Source organism: Telmatherina bonti, assembly GCF_933228915.1.
Source record: "Telmatherina bonti genome assembly, chromosome: 8".
In the NCBI taxonomy this organism is placed as follows: Eukaryota; Metazoa; Chordata; class Actinopteri; order Atheriniformes; family Telmatherinidae; genus Telmatherina; species Telmatherina bonti.
Window position 1 is genome coordinate 21,941,998 of NC_136626.1, and position 19,209 is coordinate 21,961,206.

At 37.2% G+C, this 19,209-nt stretch overlaps 2 protein-coding genes across 3 annotated transcripts; one reads left to right on the top strand and one right to left on the bottom strand.

Annotated features, from left to right (window-relative positions):
* Window positions 1-369: 369 nt before the first annotated feature.
* Window positions 370-7,978, top strand: mindy4 (MINDY lysine 48 deubiquitinase 4). 2 transcript variants are annotated; one of them, XM_079244609.1, is made up of 18 exons: window positions 370-501; window positions 790-909; window positions 990-1,129; window positions 1,200-1,461; window positions 1,549-1,787; window positions 1,899-1,951; window positions 2,039-2,145; window positions 2,234-2,350; window positions 2,465-2,556; window positions 2,715-2,816; window positions 3,535-3,598; window positions 4,035-4,100; window positions 4,199-4,266; window positions 4,343-4,406; window positions 4,601-4,762; window positions 6,463-6,643; window positions 6,965-7,043; window positions 7,247-7,978. In XM_079244609.1, the coding sequence occupies exons 1-18, from the start codon at window positions 442-444 to the stop codon at window positions 7,293-7,295; spliced, it is 2,025 nt and encodes a 674-aa protein (XP_079100735.1). In that variant the 5' UTR covers window positions 370-441; the 3' UTR covers window positions 7,296-7,978. The 2 variants fall into 2 exon arrangements, with proteins under 2 accessions (XP_079100735.1, XP_079100736.1); XM_079244610.1 differs by lacking the exons at window positions 6,965-7,043; window positions 7,247-7,978 and having other exon boundaries at window positions 6,467-6,555.
* A 5,698-nt stretch (window positions 7,979-13,676) lies between these two features.
* alkal1 (ALK and LTK ligand 1) lies at window positions 13,677-18,709 on the bottom strand (the record flags this gene model as incomplete). Its single annotated transcript, XM_079245102.1, has 4 exons — window positions 13,677-13,741; window positions 14,815-14,895; window positions 16,018-16,071; window positions 18,439-18,709. The coding sequence occupies 4 exons, from the start codon at window positions 18,707-18,709 to the stop codon at window positions 13,677-13,679; spliced, it is 471 nt and encodes a 156-aa protein (XP_079101228.1).
* Between the last annotated feature and the right edge of the window lie 500 nt (window positions 18,710-19,209).

Genomic DNA, 19,209 nt, shown 5'->3' on the forward strand with positions numbered 1-19,209 from the left:
TGATGTGATTCTACAGTCTAGGGCTCTTTTAAAAATAATTGGGGAATCAGCCTTTACGCAGTCCAATCAGAAGCTTACTTCGGAGCCGTCCGCCATATTTGTTTACCTCCTCCAGGACAGTGAAGCGACTTGTATCTCCATGGTAACATTCTTCATTCAACTAGCAATTCATTCCCCTGATCTCTAGTTCACAGGCATTGATAGTCTATGTTTACAGGCCAAAACTCCAATGTAACTCAGTCGTATTGTACATTTGGGAAAAGAGCGGCGGCGGTTTAAAATCGTCGGATCCAATGAAATTGACTTTTTTCCTCAACCCAACATAAACCCTGCCCACTACCCATTTTCCTTTTTCCTCCTGTACCAACAGGCAGCACATCTCATAATCGCGTCGCTTGGACTTGCTTGCTCTGTGTTTCTGCAGCTGGATGTTTGGCCATCATGGTCGCTTCGGTCGAAGAGGTTTCTTCGTCCCTAGTCCGGGAATATCTGAGTCGAAAGGTAAAACACCGAGTGAGCAAGGCTGAAGGTACAAACCGCTAACTGCTAGCCAGCTAGCTCCCGTTAGCATCCTGCCAGCTACATTGTTCATAAACACAAACATGAAACTAGTTTAGTGATAAATGTCAAATGTCTTTGGCTATACGTGTTGTTCCTAGTGTAGACGTAAGTAGCAAGAGTGTGGCCGGGGTGAAAACTCGCAACGACAAAGTTGTGGGGTTAAAAACGTGTTTCTGTTTAGTCACAGAACACAAGATATATCAGTAAAACTGTTGTATTGATGCACAGGGTCTAAAGAGGACTATTGCCTGCATGGACGAGGAGCATCCACGCACAGAGGCCAGTATTAATAACAGATCCCAACTGAGGGAAACACTCCATATAGAAGATCTCTACAGGAAGAATAAAGTAAGTTATGATAGCCTAATGGTTGCTTCTGTGCAAATGGATATAATAAAAGTCATCTACTAAGTTCTCTGTAATTTCAGGTTGACAAGTCCCCATTCAAAACGTTACTGGAAATCATTGTGAAACATCACATCGAACAATTTGTGTCGTTAGAGCCGAATGACACAAAAGCAGATGAAATCACATCAGCTGTTGTTTGTGGCAAACAGTCTAAAATAAGGTATTCTGCATGCAAAATGTTTATTAATTTTTACAGTTGATTCTAACTTATGTTAAATTTTCTTTGACAGGCCTGAAACAGAAGAAGAATGCCCATCTCAGCCTTCATATAGGTCACTGATGTGTGAGCAAGACGGATTGTCCAGTCATGATCACATTGCCTCTGCTAATGACTCGGATTGCCAAAAAAGTCAGCCACTGATACCGTTCCTAGAGAACAATGTGAGCTTCGGCCAAAGAAAGCCAGATATAAACACTATGAAACCTGAGGATACCCAAAGGAGCAGAAGTAACCGCATTAGACGAGGCATGATGGCTGGACCAGTACCACAGGTACACTCTACTAAGTTTTAAATAATTTTTTTTTTTTACTTGTTTCTTCATACAAATCAATTCTTTAATTGTGATTTTTCCTTTTAGGAATCGACCAAAAAAAGACAAAGTCGAAGGGCTGAAGTTTCCCAGCCACTGCTCAGTAAAGAAGAGGAAAACAAGCAGGCTCAGGAGAGACTTTTGTTCACTGGCATTCATAAAAAAAACTTAGAAAGGAGTCTAACAGGTATCAGCATAGCCGACTGTGGAGGAGGGAAGCCTTCAGGGAGAGTACAGAGTGAGAACAGCAATGGAAAAGTGGAACAAAACATGCAGAAAACCAGAAAGTAAATGGCTTTAAGTTAACATACCAGACATAATCAGCTAGAATGTAATGATTTTATTCCATGTATATAAGTTTGTCCATAACTTATCACACATAATGTTTTGTTTTCTAGTGTAAAGACCGAGCCAAATCTGTCTGATTTGAATGTTTCAGAATTGGTGTTGGGTGAGTCCTGCATAAAATGAAAGAAAACCAGAATCACTGACTTATTTGACTACTTTGGGCTGATCCGTATTATTAATACATTTTCAGATGACATTGATGATGATGATTTGCGAGAATTCTCCAAAGTATCTCTCCAGAGAACTGTTGCAAAGTGCCAGTATACAGGCCGACCGATGGACAAACAAACTGCCACGGTAAGTCAGGGTATCTGATTGCAGGAAAAAGTTTCTGTGATTGGCTTTGACACTCATTTTTGTTTGGTTTGATTGTTTTTTTTTCTAGGAGTTAAAAGCTGTTCTTCTTGGTTCCAGTCTAAATTACTTCAGTGTCGAATGGAGGAATCAGAGTTTCACATTCTCAGAGATACCTGAGCTCAGTTACGGAATTGTGCAGAGAAAGGTCATTTTATTTTAACTTGCTATCCTTTAAAGTTTATTTTGTGTAGCACATTGATTCTCCTCTTTTTTGTTGAATTGCTTTATTTTGCTTCAAGATGTTGCATTTGTGCTTTAGGGCGGTCCTTGTGGAGTCCTGGCATCCATTCAAGCATTTGTTCTAAAGAAACTGTTGTTTGAAAACACAGAAATCAGTTATACAGGTCTTCAGTAAGTTGGTTTTCATCTCAGATCTTTCTACAGCCATTAATTCACATCAAGGACAGTTAGCAGAAACTCGTCAAGCAAGGATGTCTGCTTTTTCGTAATAAATGTGATATATCGGTAGAGAACCTTCTCTTAACTTTCATATCCTACTTTGTTCTCAGGAGGTTAAGACCTTCCAATGCTACCAGAAGACAGTGTCTTGTTTTAGCTATGGCTGAAATCTTATGGAGAGCTGGCGAGGAAAAACAGGCCACAGTCGCAATGTAAGATCAAACTCTAATCATTTAAATGCTTCATTTTTGTATATGGAGGCTGGATTGTTACAAAATCCAAATTTTGTAACAAGAGATTCTGTCTTGTAGCCTCAAAGTTATGAATTTGTGGTCTAGACACGTTTTTTTTTTTTTTTTTTGGTCAAGTAAGCTTCATATCCTAACAACTACAGGTACATAAGTACATGCTGCTCCAGGATAAGTTGTAGCAGAACTTTGTAGGATTTTTTTTCCCTTTAAAACAAATCAAGAGGTAAATTCTACTCCGTCAATATTATTGATGGTTGAAGTCAGCACATAATACACACATTACACAGTTATAAACAGATTGCTGATCCATTCACCTAATCAGTATTTTTTTGTGTCTGGTCTTTTCCAAACAACATACAACTTCTCATAGTTCATAGTCACCATCTGGTGTGATGTCAAGTTACTTAATCCGTCGCTATTTGGGATTTTTCCTGACACACAGAACCGTTTCATTGTTGAGTCCATGGGGAAAACCTTGTTTAGGAGTAATGGAGATCAGGGTGATCAGCATGTCAGTTTCATATGGGCAGTTTCCATCAAACAGGGCAAATGTCACCACCAGTTGTCAGGCCTGTTCATCTCCAAAGTGGCTTATAAATATGTGGAACATTGATTTAAACTGTTTGCACGATTTCATTTTAATTTCGTTTTAATCTTTTAAAAAAAAACAAAAAAACAGAAAATCGGGGAAAAGCCATTTCACCCCAAGTGATCACTTCAGGTCTGAAGAAGTACTTGAAAAGGTACGAACGTGAATTGTTCACACAGCTGGTGAAATCTAAAATATCGTAATTTCTGGGCTGCTATGTTTTTCTGCACAATTTGAATCATGCAGCAAGCTAATTTACTGGCTTACTGGCTAACAAGTCATTTTGTGCTTCATGCACGCTCCCTCATCATGGAAAACACACAAAGAAATTCATATGATGCAGCCTTCTAATTAAAGGTGATCAATGTGGCTGTTGATGATGGAAATCGAGCCACCGCTCGGTGAGCGTGCACCTTATGTTCAGGTGCTGTTTATAGCCCAGAAATGACGGTATTTGCATGTGTATTTATTGGTTTTAGATTTACTTTATGAAGCACAGTGATTGCCAGCTCTGGCTCTGAGTTTTCATGCATGAAGCTTCTGCTGCTGTCTTGTAACTGTGAGTGTTTTTTGGTCACAATTTACTCTAGATAATGTGCTTCACTGTGGATAACTTAAAAGATCTGCAGTTCATTCTGGAGCAGCACATTGAACAGGTAGGGCAATCACCATCTAAAAGTCTCAGTGTGATGTTACCTCTCAAGTGTGCAAGTGTTGGGTTTTTTGTTATGATTCTTTTCCCTTTCTTCCACAGTTTGACTCTGGGATGTTGGGATGTATTCTGCTGACTATATCCGCTGTTCTCTCTCGATCCGTTGAAAAGTAAATGCTACCTTACACAAAATGAACAACAGGGATGATTTAGAGCCAAAAAGTGTTGTTTTTTGTCTGTTTGTAGAGTAAGAGAAGACATGGATGTGCCCTCCACCACGCTAATTGGTGCCCATGGCTACTGCACTCAGGTTTAAACTATTTCTTTTAACTTTTGCTACATTTTCTAACAGTATAATGTGTACAAGAGGAATATATTGACGTTGCAACAGGCGTCTTTGAAGGACGACACAAACAAATGCATTATCAGTATTATTTACAACCACTAATTTATTTGCAAAAAAACCCAAAGTGTTCTATGTAATGGTATTTCTGTTTTCACCAGGAGCTGGTCAACTTGTTGCTCTGTGGCAGAGCTGCTTCTAATGTTTTTGACAATGACATGGAGTTGGACTCAGGCAACGGCAACATGATGCTGCTAAAAGGAATTAAAAGCCATTGTGATGTTGGTCTGCTATCCTTGTTTGAACATTATAACATCTGTAAGGTGAGCAATATGGCTTGTTGACTCTGGGCAAATATGTGATGCTAATGGTTTTTACCCCAGCAAAAACTGAGATATGATTGACTGTAAAAACAAAAAACAAACACATAAACTGCCTTCAAAGTTTTACTTGTAAGTACATTTTCTGCTCTTTAATGAAAAAACCCCCCAGTGATTTCAGAAAATGTAAAGGCTTCTTTGTAATCTGAAGAAGTTTACTTCAGTTCAACTGAAAGGTATTAAGAGGACAAATTCATGAGTATGCTGCAAATATCTAAGACTCTCCTCTGGATATAATAACAGCTTTTGTTCAGTTTTTCTGTTTTGGCCACAAGCTTTATTTGTACTAGAACTGGATAAATCTGGTATTTGATAAGAAAAATATGCAGTAAAACTTGCACTGAGAAGCAGGGTATTTGCAGAGCTTATGCAACTTAAGTAGAGGATGTTTGTTTTATTAGATGGCCATTTGTTGCTCATCTTTCACAGCAGCCACAAAATTTAACTGTATTACAACATGATCATCAGTTAAAATGCATAAACATACAAGCTCACAACAACTCACAGACAACAAACACAATGATTTACATGATCGCGTCACACTCACAATAATAATAATGACAAAAAATCAATAGCTCTCCTCTAAACAGTCAGTGTTTTTCTTGTAAAGTACACATCAGTAATTATCTATAAGTAAAAATCCAGCCATGCATGCCATGCCATGACTTTTCTGTAAGACACTGACTTTTGTTTTTGATTAGTTATATACGTGAGCAAGAGAAAACAGTCTGATGACCTCTGCCTCGGGCCAGGCTTGGACAGGGGCCTTTCTGTGTGGAGTTTACATGTTCTCCCCATGTATGCGTGGGTACTCCGGCTTCCTCCCACCATCCAAAGACATGCATGTTAGGTTAATTGACTACTTTAAAATTGCCAATAGGAGTGAGTGTGAATGGTTGTTTGTCCTTGTGTGGCCCTGTGATGGACTGGCGAGCTGTCCAAAGACTGCTGGGATAGCCTCCAGTTTCCTCCTGACCCTTCATTGGATTCTATCATCCAGTCATCCATCATCTTTTAATTTTAAATTTGCATATCAGTATACTTAATTTAACATTTTTTTTAATACAAAAGTAATCTTGACTTTGTTCATATGTTATTTTCTTCAATATTTTACTAGGCTGTAAAGGAGTTATTTCCTACTTTCCATTCAAAAGGACAAACGTGTTAAACTTAAATTAATAATGTGAGCCACTGGCAGAGCAATCAGATCAGCTCCAGGCTGTCATATCAAGGTTGTAAACGCCTGAAGGTATTTCTTTGCTTGTTTTGAGCAATTTTGAAGGGGGATCAATACGTTCAGAATAATTTTCCATGACTTGTTACCAATATTTTATCTTTGATTTGTGAGACAATCTTTACTGTCAAGTTGCAACTCCTATTGCATGATTTTAATTTTTTAAATTTTTTTGTTTAATAAAAGTAACGCCTGAAATAGTAAGCTATTTCACATAACTTCAGAAGAATTGGATGTGGTTCTTTGAATCCTACAGAAATTGCAGTGACAAAAAGAAGTTCAGTTTTCTAATACATGTAAATCTTTGTTTTATTCTGAGCCAAGAAGTTCCAAAAAATCCTGCAGTATAACTGGCACGTCTTAGTTGCTAACATGCTGCTTTGCTGTACTTTAATGTCCTCAAACCAAGGTAGGAGCTTACCTGAAGACTCCGTCTTATCCAATCTGGGTGGTGTGCAGTGAAAGTCACTTCAGCGTGTTGTTTGGCCTGCAGAGGGAGCTGTTGACCAATGAGGACAAAGGTCTGGAGTTTGACCTCTACTATTATGATGGATTGGCCAACCAACAGGAAGAGATCCGCCTAACCATCTGTATGTAGTTTTAATTGATCCAGTCATTCTTGTTCTTGTTTTTGGGTGGAGCCACCTAATCAGGGAATGTTTCTTTTTTTAAAGATTATTTGTCATAAGTATTTAAATACAAATACATTACATTTGAGAAAACTTATATAAGTTTTATTTTCATTTATGATAAAGTATGCAAATCAACATACCCCTCCCTGAATATACATTACCATGGATGGATTGCTAATGTGGATTTTTAACTTAATCTTTTCAGTGTGGATTATTTGAATCCTTTTATTTGTTGTTTATCCAAGAGTGTTTGAAACAAAAATGCTAAATATTTTTCAGCTATTGGCAATTTGTCCCAGAGCTTTCAGGAAGTTGATACTGATCTCATTCCTCCTCTGGAGCTCTGTATCCGGACGAGGTAAGAACCTTGTGCTCTTTCAGATACAAAGATATTGTCACAGTAAAGTAATGTCACATGCAAAGTAATGTCTACTCATCCTAAAAACAGACTCAAGATATTTCTTACTGTTCATCAAAATGCCTAGAATTGACTCAAGAGTGCTGGATAGTTATTCCCAGAGTGAGTCCTAAATAACAAACAGCATTTTGTTTGTTTTTCAGGTGGAAAGATGCATTTGTCAGCTGGAATGACACAGAGCCTCTTCTCTGAGTACACTACCAGGAGATATTGTTTTTGGTATATTTTAGGTGTTCTTTATATTATGATGATATATCACATCAATATTGCAGTTTTTCTTCAGCTGAGACAGTTGTGGGTGAAGAGAAAAAGTTGTTGTACCAGTAGTCTTTGGCACCTAGAAAGCTATTGAACCTCCCTGGGAAATGCACTAATAAAGCTTATTGCTGCTACTTGCATTCAGTTATATCATAGCAAATACAAATAATTGTATTTAATTAAATATGATAAATAAGCTTAATGTGTAGTTTAATTTTTCTAATCACAAAAAAACTGTGGAAGATCACTCATACAGTCTCCTGGTAGCATGATATCTGACTCAAAATTTTACCTCTGTGGCCTTTTTACTATATGCCTGTTATAACGTAAAGATATTACAAATGAAGGTAAACTGGTCAATTTTGTTTCTAATGTTAAATGTTTTACTAGTATGTGATATTAAATAGAGATGTCAGCCAAAAATAACAAATGTTTAGTCCAATATTTTCTCATAATATCACAACATTTTTCACTTATTTGAAGAGAAAGTTTTAAAACACGCTAACTTGTTCCTTCAACTGTAATTCAGTATTATGAACACACTGTATAAACTCTAACTTGTGTTTATAAGAAAATGATTCCATACTGTGTTTGTTTTTATAACTACAGAAATGTCTTGATAAATTTTCACTTTGGTCAGACCTCTAATAAATCATGGCTTTACAGACACTTAAAAGTTGTTGCGTACATTAGTCTCAAGATTTTCTTTTCCCATGAAGCTCTCTGAACATTTTGAATTCAGGCATGAGGCTTAATATTTCTCCAGTGAGTAAAAAAGCTGTAATATCAGGTTTTTACATAGTAATGATCAAGAATACCAGTAAAATAGAAATATTTCCTAACTAAATTAAAAAAATAATAATGAACATTTTCATCTTTGAATGTGTTTTCTGTATATCTAAATGACTGTATTAGCATTAAAAATAAAAGCACAAAAATAAAGGGCTTTTTTGTTTTTCAGAAACCAAACTGGTAATAGTTATATTTTTCATAACGCTGGTATTGATTGGCTACTCTGCAAGGGAACTTAACTGTATGTTTAAAAAATGAAACATAATCTTTGGGCCTTGAGGACCTTTATTCAGTCTAGATCTTTTTTTTCTAATAATTAGAGACTGGTCTTGAAATTATTAATTTTTTTATACATAAATGCAACATGCGGGAAACTATTCTTACTACAGGCCTAAACATTTACCAGCAGGACTTGGTGTCACACTTCAGTTAAAGCAAGCTAAATGTAGATGAGACATGAATAATTCAACAGACCAGTACAGTATATAAACCAGAAGAATGATATATAACCTTCGTATCCTGCTTGTGCTGCTGATGCATTTGTTTTTACCTCATTTGATAAGTGAAGATTTACGTAACGCCGATGCAAATGTCCTAAATTTAAAAGAAAAAAAACTTGAAAATTAATTTGATAATATACCACAACAGATTATGAAAACATTCCACCGAAGGATGCTTTGCTGGTATTTGGTGTGCTCTGTGTTGGTAGTGACAGGCATCACAGTACTCACAGTGTGGGGCATGCAGAGGGGGTGGCAGGGATATAGTGCCAACACCTCCAGCATCAAGGGCTCAAAGACACTGCAGCTGGCACTTCCAGTTGCAGTAGCTCACTTCCCTCAAACATACTCTGTAGCGTAGACTAGAGTCCAGAATAAGTTTTTCAGGTGCAGTTTTGGGTCAGCTCGTGTCTTCAACAGCTTGACAACAATACACACTTGAGGAACAGAGTCCATTTTGTCCATTTATTTACTCTCCTAAAGTCATACATTTTTAGAAAAATAATATTTCCATTCTGACATGGTGAAAAAGCTGGAGAAGAGCTCAACGTGGTGATAACAATTCATTCATCTCAGCTGTCAAATCCTTAATTGAGGCTATATTATCTGAATGTATATTATTGGTGACTCATGGAGGATTTGTGCAGTCTACAAAAGACATAAGAAGAAAAATGAATTAATCATGAGACATGGAGTGAATCAATGAACCCTCTGACAGTTTTACAGCCACCAAGGCTACTGTGATCACTATAAATACAGTGGTTTGCCTAACTAAAGCCTTGGGGTCCAGGAAATTGGATTACACTTTTTACTTTTGCTACAAAATTCTTTTGTGGAAGATGGGGGGGAAGTGGTTTGATATACGTCATAAGGAGCCATGTTCATATGTTGGCATGAAATGTGTTTGACAACCAAATTACAAATATATGCATGATTTCAAAGCCGGTTAGTGACATGAAACAGGTCAATCAGTTTGGTGAGGTGATATTAACTCAGAACAGGAATCTGCTTAAGCGGCCTGAGCATTGCAGCAAGACAAATGTTACTGACAGTTTGAATCCGACGAACAAACCACAACTGTGGATCTGAAGGTGTCAACATGAAGGTGTTTCCCCTTTTGTGCTCCTGGGCTTCGGTGGAACTGGGGGCAGTCTGACAGGAAGGAAATGACATGGCTTTGGTCTCTATTTACAATTTATCACACCAGAATTTCTCAGAGGTGCCAGAGGAAAGATTTGGTGCTTGTGTGTAATTGTATTAAAGCCCTCCCACATGCTGTCCCTTGTGCATCTTCTGTCTCCTCTCCTAATCTGGGCAGTTTGTCTCCAGATAAGTGATATCCTCTTCAGATTAGGATCCGGTGTCCCTGCTCTGGCCAGCCAGAGGAAAAGGGATCCCCAGTGCCTCCCCCCAAAATGGATGCTGTATTTTTAGCTGCTTAATTCTTTTATAGTTAAGCGAGAAAACGTCCCTTTTTCCTTAATTGGCCCAGATAATTGTTATCCAGTGTGCCACAAGGAAGTATTTATTCTGTAGCTTAGTGTTTTTACTGCCTTGTGGTCATTTATTTTTGCAGGTTTGACATAAGCATGAATTAGCTAGAACATACATTTAAAAGCTGGACTCCTCTATTGTTGAGGAAGCTGTGATTTTTAATGAGGAGAGGCTTTCATCCATCTTCTAGCAATTCAGGGCAACCTCATGTCAAATCAGTCACACCGATACAAGCTGAACACCATCAAAACACGTTTTCAAGCATGAAATTTCATTTCACAGGTCTTGAAACGGATGTCTTCCATGGATGAGTTTTTAATGGTCTCACAATAAGCCAAACATTGGTTTGCATGACCCGGTGAAACTAAATGCTGCTGCTAAGTCTGTAGAGACAAGCTGACGTGAGAACTGAGCTGTTGTAATCTTTGGCTAGTAGCGTATGTTTTCTCAGAAGCTTGTCCATCAGCATCTCCGTGTATGTTCATGCGTGCGTGCATAACTCTGTGTTTATTTCACTTCCCCCAATAAAACAACAATCACTGTCACTGTTCCTCAGGCGCAAAATGCAGTGCAAGACGATACATGACAAGAAGAGAAATGTTGGATTTTTTTTGGTTTTCTCAGGACTTTGTTGCGCTCTGTTACTGTAAAGGTATGTAAGCTCCCCACAGAAACACTTAATGTGTTAACACTTAGGATTTTATTACACGCCGGCTCTGAGGTATTTATCTCACATTAGAAAGTCACTGTGAGGAAATGACAGCTTTGCTTGTCTTAACCTCCTCAAAATCTTATACACAGTGTTTGTTATTTCCCATTTATAGCGCCTGAAAAATAGCGCCTGAAAAGAAAATGTGGGATCTTTTTGGGAGAAAATAAACATTTTTCTTGTCTGACTCTAAAACAAGCCAGCTTGAACTCAATGTCATCTTCGAGTCAAATTTTTGTTTCATGTGGTATGTGTTTCAAAATTTTAGTAGCTTTTGATAATCACGGACCATTTTGCTTGGAATAATTTTGTTTCCTTGACTACATTTGAACGTTTGCCAAGCAAATCTGTTTTCAAGCAAAAGAAAAAAAAAAACTATCAAAAAGTCAAACACTAAGCATGATTATTGGAGAGTTTGCTAAATATTTGCTAAAGTACTGTATATTTGTTTCTGTTGAGCTTAGATTGCTCAACACTTCGTTGAGTCCAAGATATCTGATAGCTATGATTGAGTGTGTGATAGCAAGAGTCAAACACAAAAATCTGCCAGATATTTTGCAATGAACTCCAGTCAGAAGAGGGAATTTGGTAATGTTAACACCTGTTACGAAGAGCAGAGACAGTGGAGGCTGTGTCGGAAAGGTGCTGAAAAATGCCAAGTGTTTTTGCTAAAAACGAAAATAGGAAAAGTAAAAAGTATCACCACAGCAGCAAGATACCAGTCTTATACAGTGCTTTTTCACCCTTTAAAAAAAAAAAAAAAAAAATTGACTTTTTTTTTTTATTTTTTATTTTTTTTACAAATTTAGATGAGGAGCTTCTACGGCTTTTTGAAAAGACTGGGATAAATACACAGAGCACTGTGCCAGTAAAGAGCAGTCCGATCTCCCGTGGTCTCACCCATCACACCACCCGATTCTACTTTCCCCTCTTCTTAAATCTTAGAAAAATCAGCTGTGCTTCAAAAATTCTTTATTCAGTACTGCAGTGCATTATCACAATTGTTATTTCATGTGTTCTTACTGTCAGCAATCACTCAAGTGCCAAATAAAATGTAATGTAACAATGATGGAGCACATTACCAGCATAACAGTGAAAGTAGAAGTCACATATATGGAAAAAAACAAAAAAAAAGTAAAACATAGTTTTCTCTCCATCATAAATTTTATAACCAAAATAATCCAATTTTGAATGATTGTGAAATCATTATATACATACCCTTTCAATAAATAGGTGCATTTAATATTAAATTAATATAACATTACAAATACATGGTAAATACAGTTCCATGAAAATACAAAGCAATTCATTGAAAAAACTTGTTTTGTCTGCTGTTTCTTTAGAAATGAAAACCAAAAGCTACAAAAGTAGAGACACCATAAACACAACAATGTTCTGATGACTGCTGTGGATTCAAAGGCACTTCCTTGGTAACACAATAATCCCTCTTCCTTTATAGCAGGACCTGAAGTTAAAATGCAGAAAGAAGAAAAATAACTTGATAAGAGTTTAGCATCTGCGGTTTCTGCACAGTTTAAAGCTTTTCATTTAAATAAAACCCCTTTTATTGCAGTTTATGACATGGAGACTTTGACACATCTTTTCTAAGGAAGCTGTATTGTCAGCTTCTAAAGAGGGTCATTACTGGCCGGCCATTACTGACATTCCTAAATGTTAGTGAAGCTCATTCAGAAATGACAATAATTACTAGATTGTGAGTCACTTAATGTCCTCTAAAGCTGGTCAATTGGGACATACATTTGAGCTCTCAGAATAGCCATTATTATCTCATTCCTACGAATGTGTCAGTGTCTTCAGTGGCCTGAAATGACCAGTCGTGTAGACAAATCCTTTTGTACCACTCCCTCATCAACTCTACCTAATTGCATTCTCTGTGAACATTTTTTAATCTATGTTATACTTAAAAGGCAGAGAATGCCTCAGGCCTGCTGTCGTCAAAGATCACCTTGATGACTATACATCCATAATAACTCCACCGACGACAATGTGAGTCCTACGTATATAGTTTCTTTTAAAGTTGCACTGTTTTATGTGTTCTGGGTCAGTGTAAGAAGCATGCAAAGCATGACAATATTACTGTGCCCTATTTAGTGTTTTTTATAAGGTAAGGAAAAAAAAAGATCTTTTGTGAGAAAAGGTAACGTGTCAGAAAAATTCATTTCAAAAAGCTAGGACACAGGTTCCAGGACAACCTAGTTCAGGACACACTGCGTCAAATACAGCTGCCCCACTTCATATGTTTATTGTGGCATTTGCTTGGCAATGTGAACAGAAAAAAAATCTACAGTAATAATAAAGTATACTGGTATCAACGGACTGCATGACATTTGTTTAATTTTCTTCTTTCTGATTCTCACTGCTCTACTTGTGACAAAACTGATTCATGTGCATCTTCAGTTAGTCTGAGCCAACTATAAATAAAGTTTGAAGTTAGACTTTATATATAAAAGCCTTTTTTTCTGACGGGATAATACTTCGATATGTCCAACACCAAGAAATTGCATATTCTTACAGGCTTCAAATGTTGGACAGATGTACAGGAGATACATTTGTGATTATGTGAGGATCAGTTTTATTCAACAGATTATCAGATGCACATTACATTAGAGCTTCACCCTGAGCTGTAATGACATCCCACCTCATCAAACTGAGGTAGCAAATAGAAGTGGCATCCATGTCTGTTTTAATCTTTTTAACTAATTTAAAAACAGATTATGAATAATAGCAAAAAAAGACTGAGTATGGACAGCAGAAGAAACCACCCAAGAAGAGAAAAGCACCGTTACTTACAAGCAATATCTATGATTGCATGCAGAGTGGACTCATTGCTAATCGCGTTAGCAGTCTTGCACATCTTTTGTAATCTAAAAACACAATGAGAGAAAAAAACGCTATTATGTTGATATCAGAACAGCAAAATTCTTGAAAACTGGAACCAAATGATAGAAAAATCCTGTTTTATCACTGCTACTATATGCTTTAAGATTTAAGATGTGCACATAGCAAATAAAACTGCCAATCATAGCATGAGAAAAAAAAGTGCTCATTCAATTGTATGTTTCTTTAGTGCAAAATCTGTCAAGCACAACTTGCTTTTTTTTTTTTTTAATCAAAATCCATGTATTAAAAAATTACAGAAATTGTAATCCATTTGCAAGTGATGGCATTAATATTCACTTGAAACAACTTTTAAATGGCTCACAGAAAGTTACATTTAATTACATTTATCGATCGTAATTGAGCACCAAATATTACTACTTTACATCAACATTTTAATTTTCAAATTGTAAAGATCCCCGAGGAAGAGCTGATACCTCCATATCAAAGTGGTTACAGCTCCATATGTATCTAAATGGTTCCCATTCCGTGATAAGAGAGTCCCCCCCATGGGATAGCGCCTATAAATCTGAGTAGTTGCAGGTTCATTTACAAGATGAAACAGGAAATTCTGCCACATTAGCTTAAATGCTGGAAAGTTTTGCATTTCAGTTTAGCTGAAAACAACTTAGGCTGAATGCTAATTGTTGAAGGAAGCGCCAAACCGCTTGCAAATCACAAACACATGTAACTTGTTGCAAAGCAGCAAGGTCATGAGTTAACACAGCTTTTCTATATCTGCTTGCAGGTTTTTCTCATCAGCTTGGAAAAAGTCCTGATTAATTACAGACAGGTACCATGTTAGGATTTAAATCTGCAAACATTAGTGGGGACCCAGTCATTCACAAGATATTCTAGACATTGCAGTGCACAGTCAACCTGCGTTTCTATCATTTTGGAAGTCTTACTGATAAGAAACTTGCTTTCAAGGTTGAATAATCATAATAATGAAACTCATTTGCTTGTGTATAACCACATGAATCATATGGAACGTGTAGGATCAAACAAACACTGAGCACACTGTTAAAATATCTAGTCAACAGGAAAAAGGAATACATACATGCTGGTCTTGAGCAATCCCTTGTATTGTGATAAAGCCTATGAAAGTGTGTTTTACACTCCGACGAGAACTTGACTTGTCCTGCTTAATAGAAAAGGTCTCATCAGGCAAAATGGCAAAAAAAATTCAAGGACATCATTATTTCCTTTTTATCCTAATGGCTATTTTAACCACATCAACAGATGAGTGGCGAAGCAAAGGAAAAACCTGGAATATTGGAGGTCTGTAAAAATCTGTAGAGATTTTGAGATTCTATTTTTCCTCAGATGAAACATCTCATCTGAATGGGAGTCATTTGTTACAGGATGACAGTGCTGACCTCTACAAACCACAAGGGCTATCTGAATGTTTTGAGGATAATAGATATGATTTCAGTTCAATGCTATGTTCCTCACTATCAGCAGATCTTAACCTTCCTTAGCCCCTCAGGAAGATGTTGTACTGATGGGTTATTACTCTCCACCACCATCATATAAACAGCAAATGAGAGAATCTGTTTTTTTTCCATCCCTCCAGTAGAGTTCCAGACACTTGCAGAATCAATGAGGTGTTGAAAGCCTAACTCATTCCAAATCACTTTGCTTAGGTTTTCCCGTTAATTAGCCACACATCTGCAAACATGCATTGAATTTGTGAGTAATCAAAGCAAGAAAAAAACAAATCACACAGTGAAAGTGAACAGTGGATCATCATAGATGTAGTTAAGGGGTCGGGGTTCAACTGGACTTAGTGTGAAGGGGAATCGAGTGTTCCATTATAATCACCTCTGAACGTTTCTGCACCAACGATTAAGCTTCCAGATTTTCATACCAATAATGAAGTCTACTCACAGGTCCTGAGACAAATAATCAGCTTAACTTAGCAATGCCTTCAACTTAATTCTGTCAGCTTCAGACCATGTGCTGTTTCTCTAAACTATTGCCCTACAGCTAAGCCAGGCGACCCCCTCCTGACCCACAGAATTGCCAGTGTTCACAAAGCTGTCTATGACTTCAGTATACTGTATATTGGCTTGGAGGAAAGAAAATGACTTTTTCAGAGGGGCAAAACTAAGAAGCTTCTGCCAAAGGTTGCATGGGAAAAGTGCCAACTATGCTCTTAAAGTTGTTTGCCAGATAAAACTGTTTTGCAATGTCTGGAATACAATCAAGATAAAGATGGTTGCACATCTGACGAGCTTGTGTTTGATGGCAATTTTCTTACCTCCGAAATGCTGAATAAATTTTCCTTTCATGTTTGTATCTCTAGGAACAACATCTGGAAAAGAAAACCAGTTAGGTTGTCAATAAACATTTGGGAACTAAATAATGACGTGTGTCATCAGCATCATCACTTTCTCTGTTTTGTTTGGTTATTTTCTGTGTCAACACTCAAAGCATTTGAGAATATACATTTTGCTTGGTCCATAACCTTTGTCAACCTGGCATCAGAATGGTTTTACACACCATTTTAAAACTACAGTATCCTACATGAACATGATCAAGAATCCTGGTCCTTGATAGTACTTCAGATGGAAGATTTCTGTGTTCCAAGGCATCTCTCAGTGCTGGCCTGGTTCACATTTTTAGGGCTTCTTGTGGAACTGCATTGGAGTGAAAAGCAGCATGGAGCCCCTCTTTCTTCTCAGTATTTACAGAAGTATCACATGCGGGGGTCTAACTACACACCGGACATACTGATGGCCTAAAGAGATTATTGTATGGGAGTTTAATGCTGATCAGAGTAAGTCCATGTAAGTAGTTACTAGGCCAACACCACTTTAGCCCCTAGGCCCAAGTAATGCTGTAAAAGCAGGAATTACATGAATGAAATAAAATTTTTAAGCGATCCAGAAGACAATACATAAATTCAAAAGCCCATGCAAACAGAGGACTATCCAAAATTATTTTAAATATATAAAAGAATAAAACACTTATATATTTCACATTACTGAAAAAGAGTTTACGCCATCGAATTAAAAGCCAAAGCCAAAGGTGTGCTGTCTGAAAATGGCAGCAAAGACGATGCAAAGTCAGCCCTCTGCATTTCCTGAGCAATAATAAATATAATCTCTACAGGTTCCAGTCTGAAGCTTATGTTCTTGTGCCATACACACACAAAAAAAATAAATAAATAAATAAAGTGAGCTAAATTGAATGAAATGAGCTCCTACATGCTGACTGTATCACCATAGCTGTCATGTTAATGACATGGTCATAACATCTGACTGAGAAAAAAACTTTAGGGTGATCACAATATTGGCATTACTGATGTCTTCCTTTCATCCTCAAAACATCTATCCTTGCGTGACCATAGTTCTTTAGTAGTGTCACACGCCCCAGTGCTAATATGCTGCTTTTAATATCCTCAAAAGATAAATTCCATCCAGTCATTGGTCTGAGAAAGGTACTTTTCCAATTGTGTAAGCCAGGGCCGAGACTTTGAGCTGCATGATGCCTGTGCAACATCCCTCTGACATGATCTAATTGATGACGATGGTACAGAGAATCTGAAATGTTATTTTCAAACAACACAGAATGCTTACAAAGCTGTGCACATGCAGGACCAATAAGGCACAATCCTGAGAAACAAAACAGATTTTTTTATATAGAATTTCTTTGTTTTATCCAAAAATGTTCAAAGTTTGTTTTTGAAACCTTACTAAAATGGCTTAATTTCAGTCTGGACATTATCCAAAATTTAAGCCAACAAAGACAAACATCATAGTATTTTTCATTTGCATGACGGCATATCCGTCTCAAGTTCAATATCTTTAAGAAGAAAATATACATTTTGGCGATGGCAGTGTTAAGTGCTCACTGTTCATTTTTAGTTTTTGAAATATTTAAAGGCTGGCATCGTAATATGCTCTTTATTGATATAAAAGCCATGGGGACCGAGAGTGAGTCATGTGTATTGCTGCTCATGAATCATACTGAATGAATCATTCATAAGTTTGGCATGACAATGCTCCTCCTACATCATCTGATAGTACCTATCCTTGTCTCCAACCATCAATCAATTACAATTTAAGGTTATGATGTGCTCAGAACATGCGATCAATAAGTATATCTATAGAATAAGAACACCAAGTACTACAGATGTGATATAACCTTATTTTCTTGTGCGTATAAAGCTTACCTGCACTACATGCATTATATAACCACTTTAAACTGAGCTGTACATGTCAGGACAAACAGATGTGGAAAACATGCAATCACTAAAGACCATTTATAGAAAGAAAAAATTGATTGAATTAATTCTGCTTTACAGATTTTTTAAATCAACTTACAATATACACCAACTACTATTGAGACAGTTTTTCTCGGGTACCACTGCCCTGCATGTCATAGATGTGTTACTACTTCAATGCACCTCATTTATGAACCTCCTCACCAAGTTCTTTGCAAGCCCACAAACAAGACACTTATCTAACTCAGGTATGTTATAGTAAGGTTGCCTTAAAATCATGCAGGGTAACGGTACTTGAGGACCAGGAGTGTGAAACACTACATTAAGCCAAACCAAAGAAATCTCCTACATCAGATGAACGGCACTGACCGAACCAATGACAGCTGTCTCCAACAGTAAAATGGGGATTATGCTTTCATCATCAGGTCCTAAAAATAAATCTTATCAGCTTACCTATGAGTCTACTGTTATCCAGCCTAGGGGCATAGAAAGGCTTTTCACGGGAGGAGAACTTCATGTCTTGTGCTGAAGTGTGGAGTCCACTTCCACAGCGCCGGGACACAGTTTTGTCCCGTTGCTGGCTGTCTCTAATAACCTGTAAGATTAAATCCAGGAGGGTCCTTCTTTCTTTCTGCTTGACCTCTTTGCTGTCCATACACTGACCCGAGGTAATGAGCAGAAGGAAAACAGTCAACATTACGTGCCATTTCCTCTCCACCTGCATGGCTTCACTGTCTGAAAACATAAGCAAAGAACTTTGGTTGCAAAGGGGTTACATAATTTTAAAGTGAAATATTTGTTCAATTTATATGACTGTAACAACAAAGAAAAAAAAAGACCCTTTACACCATGCATAATGTTAATAGATGCAACAGAAAAACTGTTTGAGATCTTCCACATTTTAAAAGGACTTAAAAGAAATCCCCTGCCGATGATAACATCTGCTGACTAATGACGAAATTAATTGAAAAAGATGGTTTAGTGATTGCAATACGTGTCAATTGATCTCATTCAAGTAAAATCATGTAGTTTGTCAAACTTTAGACTTACCAATTTAGGAATTAAAGATGCTTATGTCCCTGGGAGCGGACACAGTTGTCTTGAGCAAATTCTTCCAGGCGTTGTCTGTGGTCCCGAAAAGGAAAAGAACAGCCAGCAGATTGCGCTCAACACCGTCTTTCTTGAAATAATGCCTTCCTATTTATATGGAGAGCCACCTTCTTG

What these genes read in the sequence shown, in the direction of transcription:
- mindy4 (XM_079244609.1), top strand. Translation starts at nt 442, where the DNA reads ATGGTCGCTTCGGTCGAAGAGGTTTCTTCGTCCCTAGTCCGGGAATAT. An exon ending in ACGGAATTGTGCAGAGAAAG is followed by an intron (nt 2,351 to 2,464) that starts GTCATTTTATTT and finishes TTTGTGCTTTAG; the next exon opens with GGCGGTCCTTGTGGAGTCCT. An exon ending in TGGAGCAGCACATTGAACAG is followed by an intron (nt 4,101 to 4,198) that starts GTAGGGCAATCA and finishes TTTCTTCCACAG; the next exon opens with TTTGACTCTGGGATGTTGGG.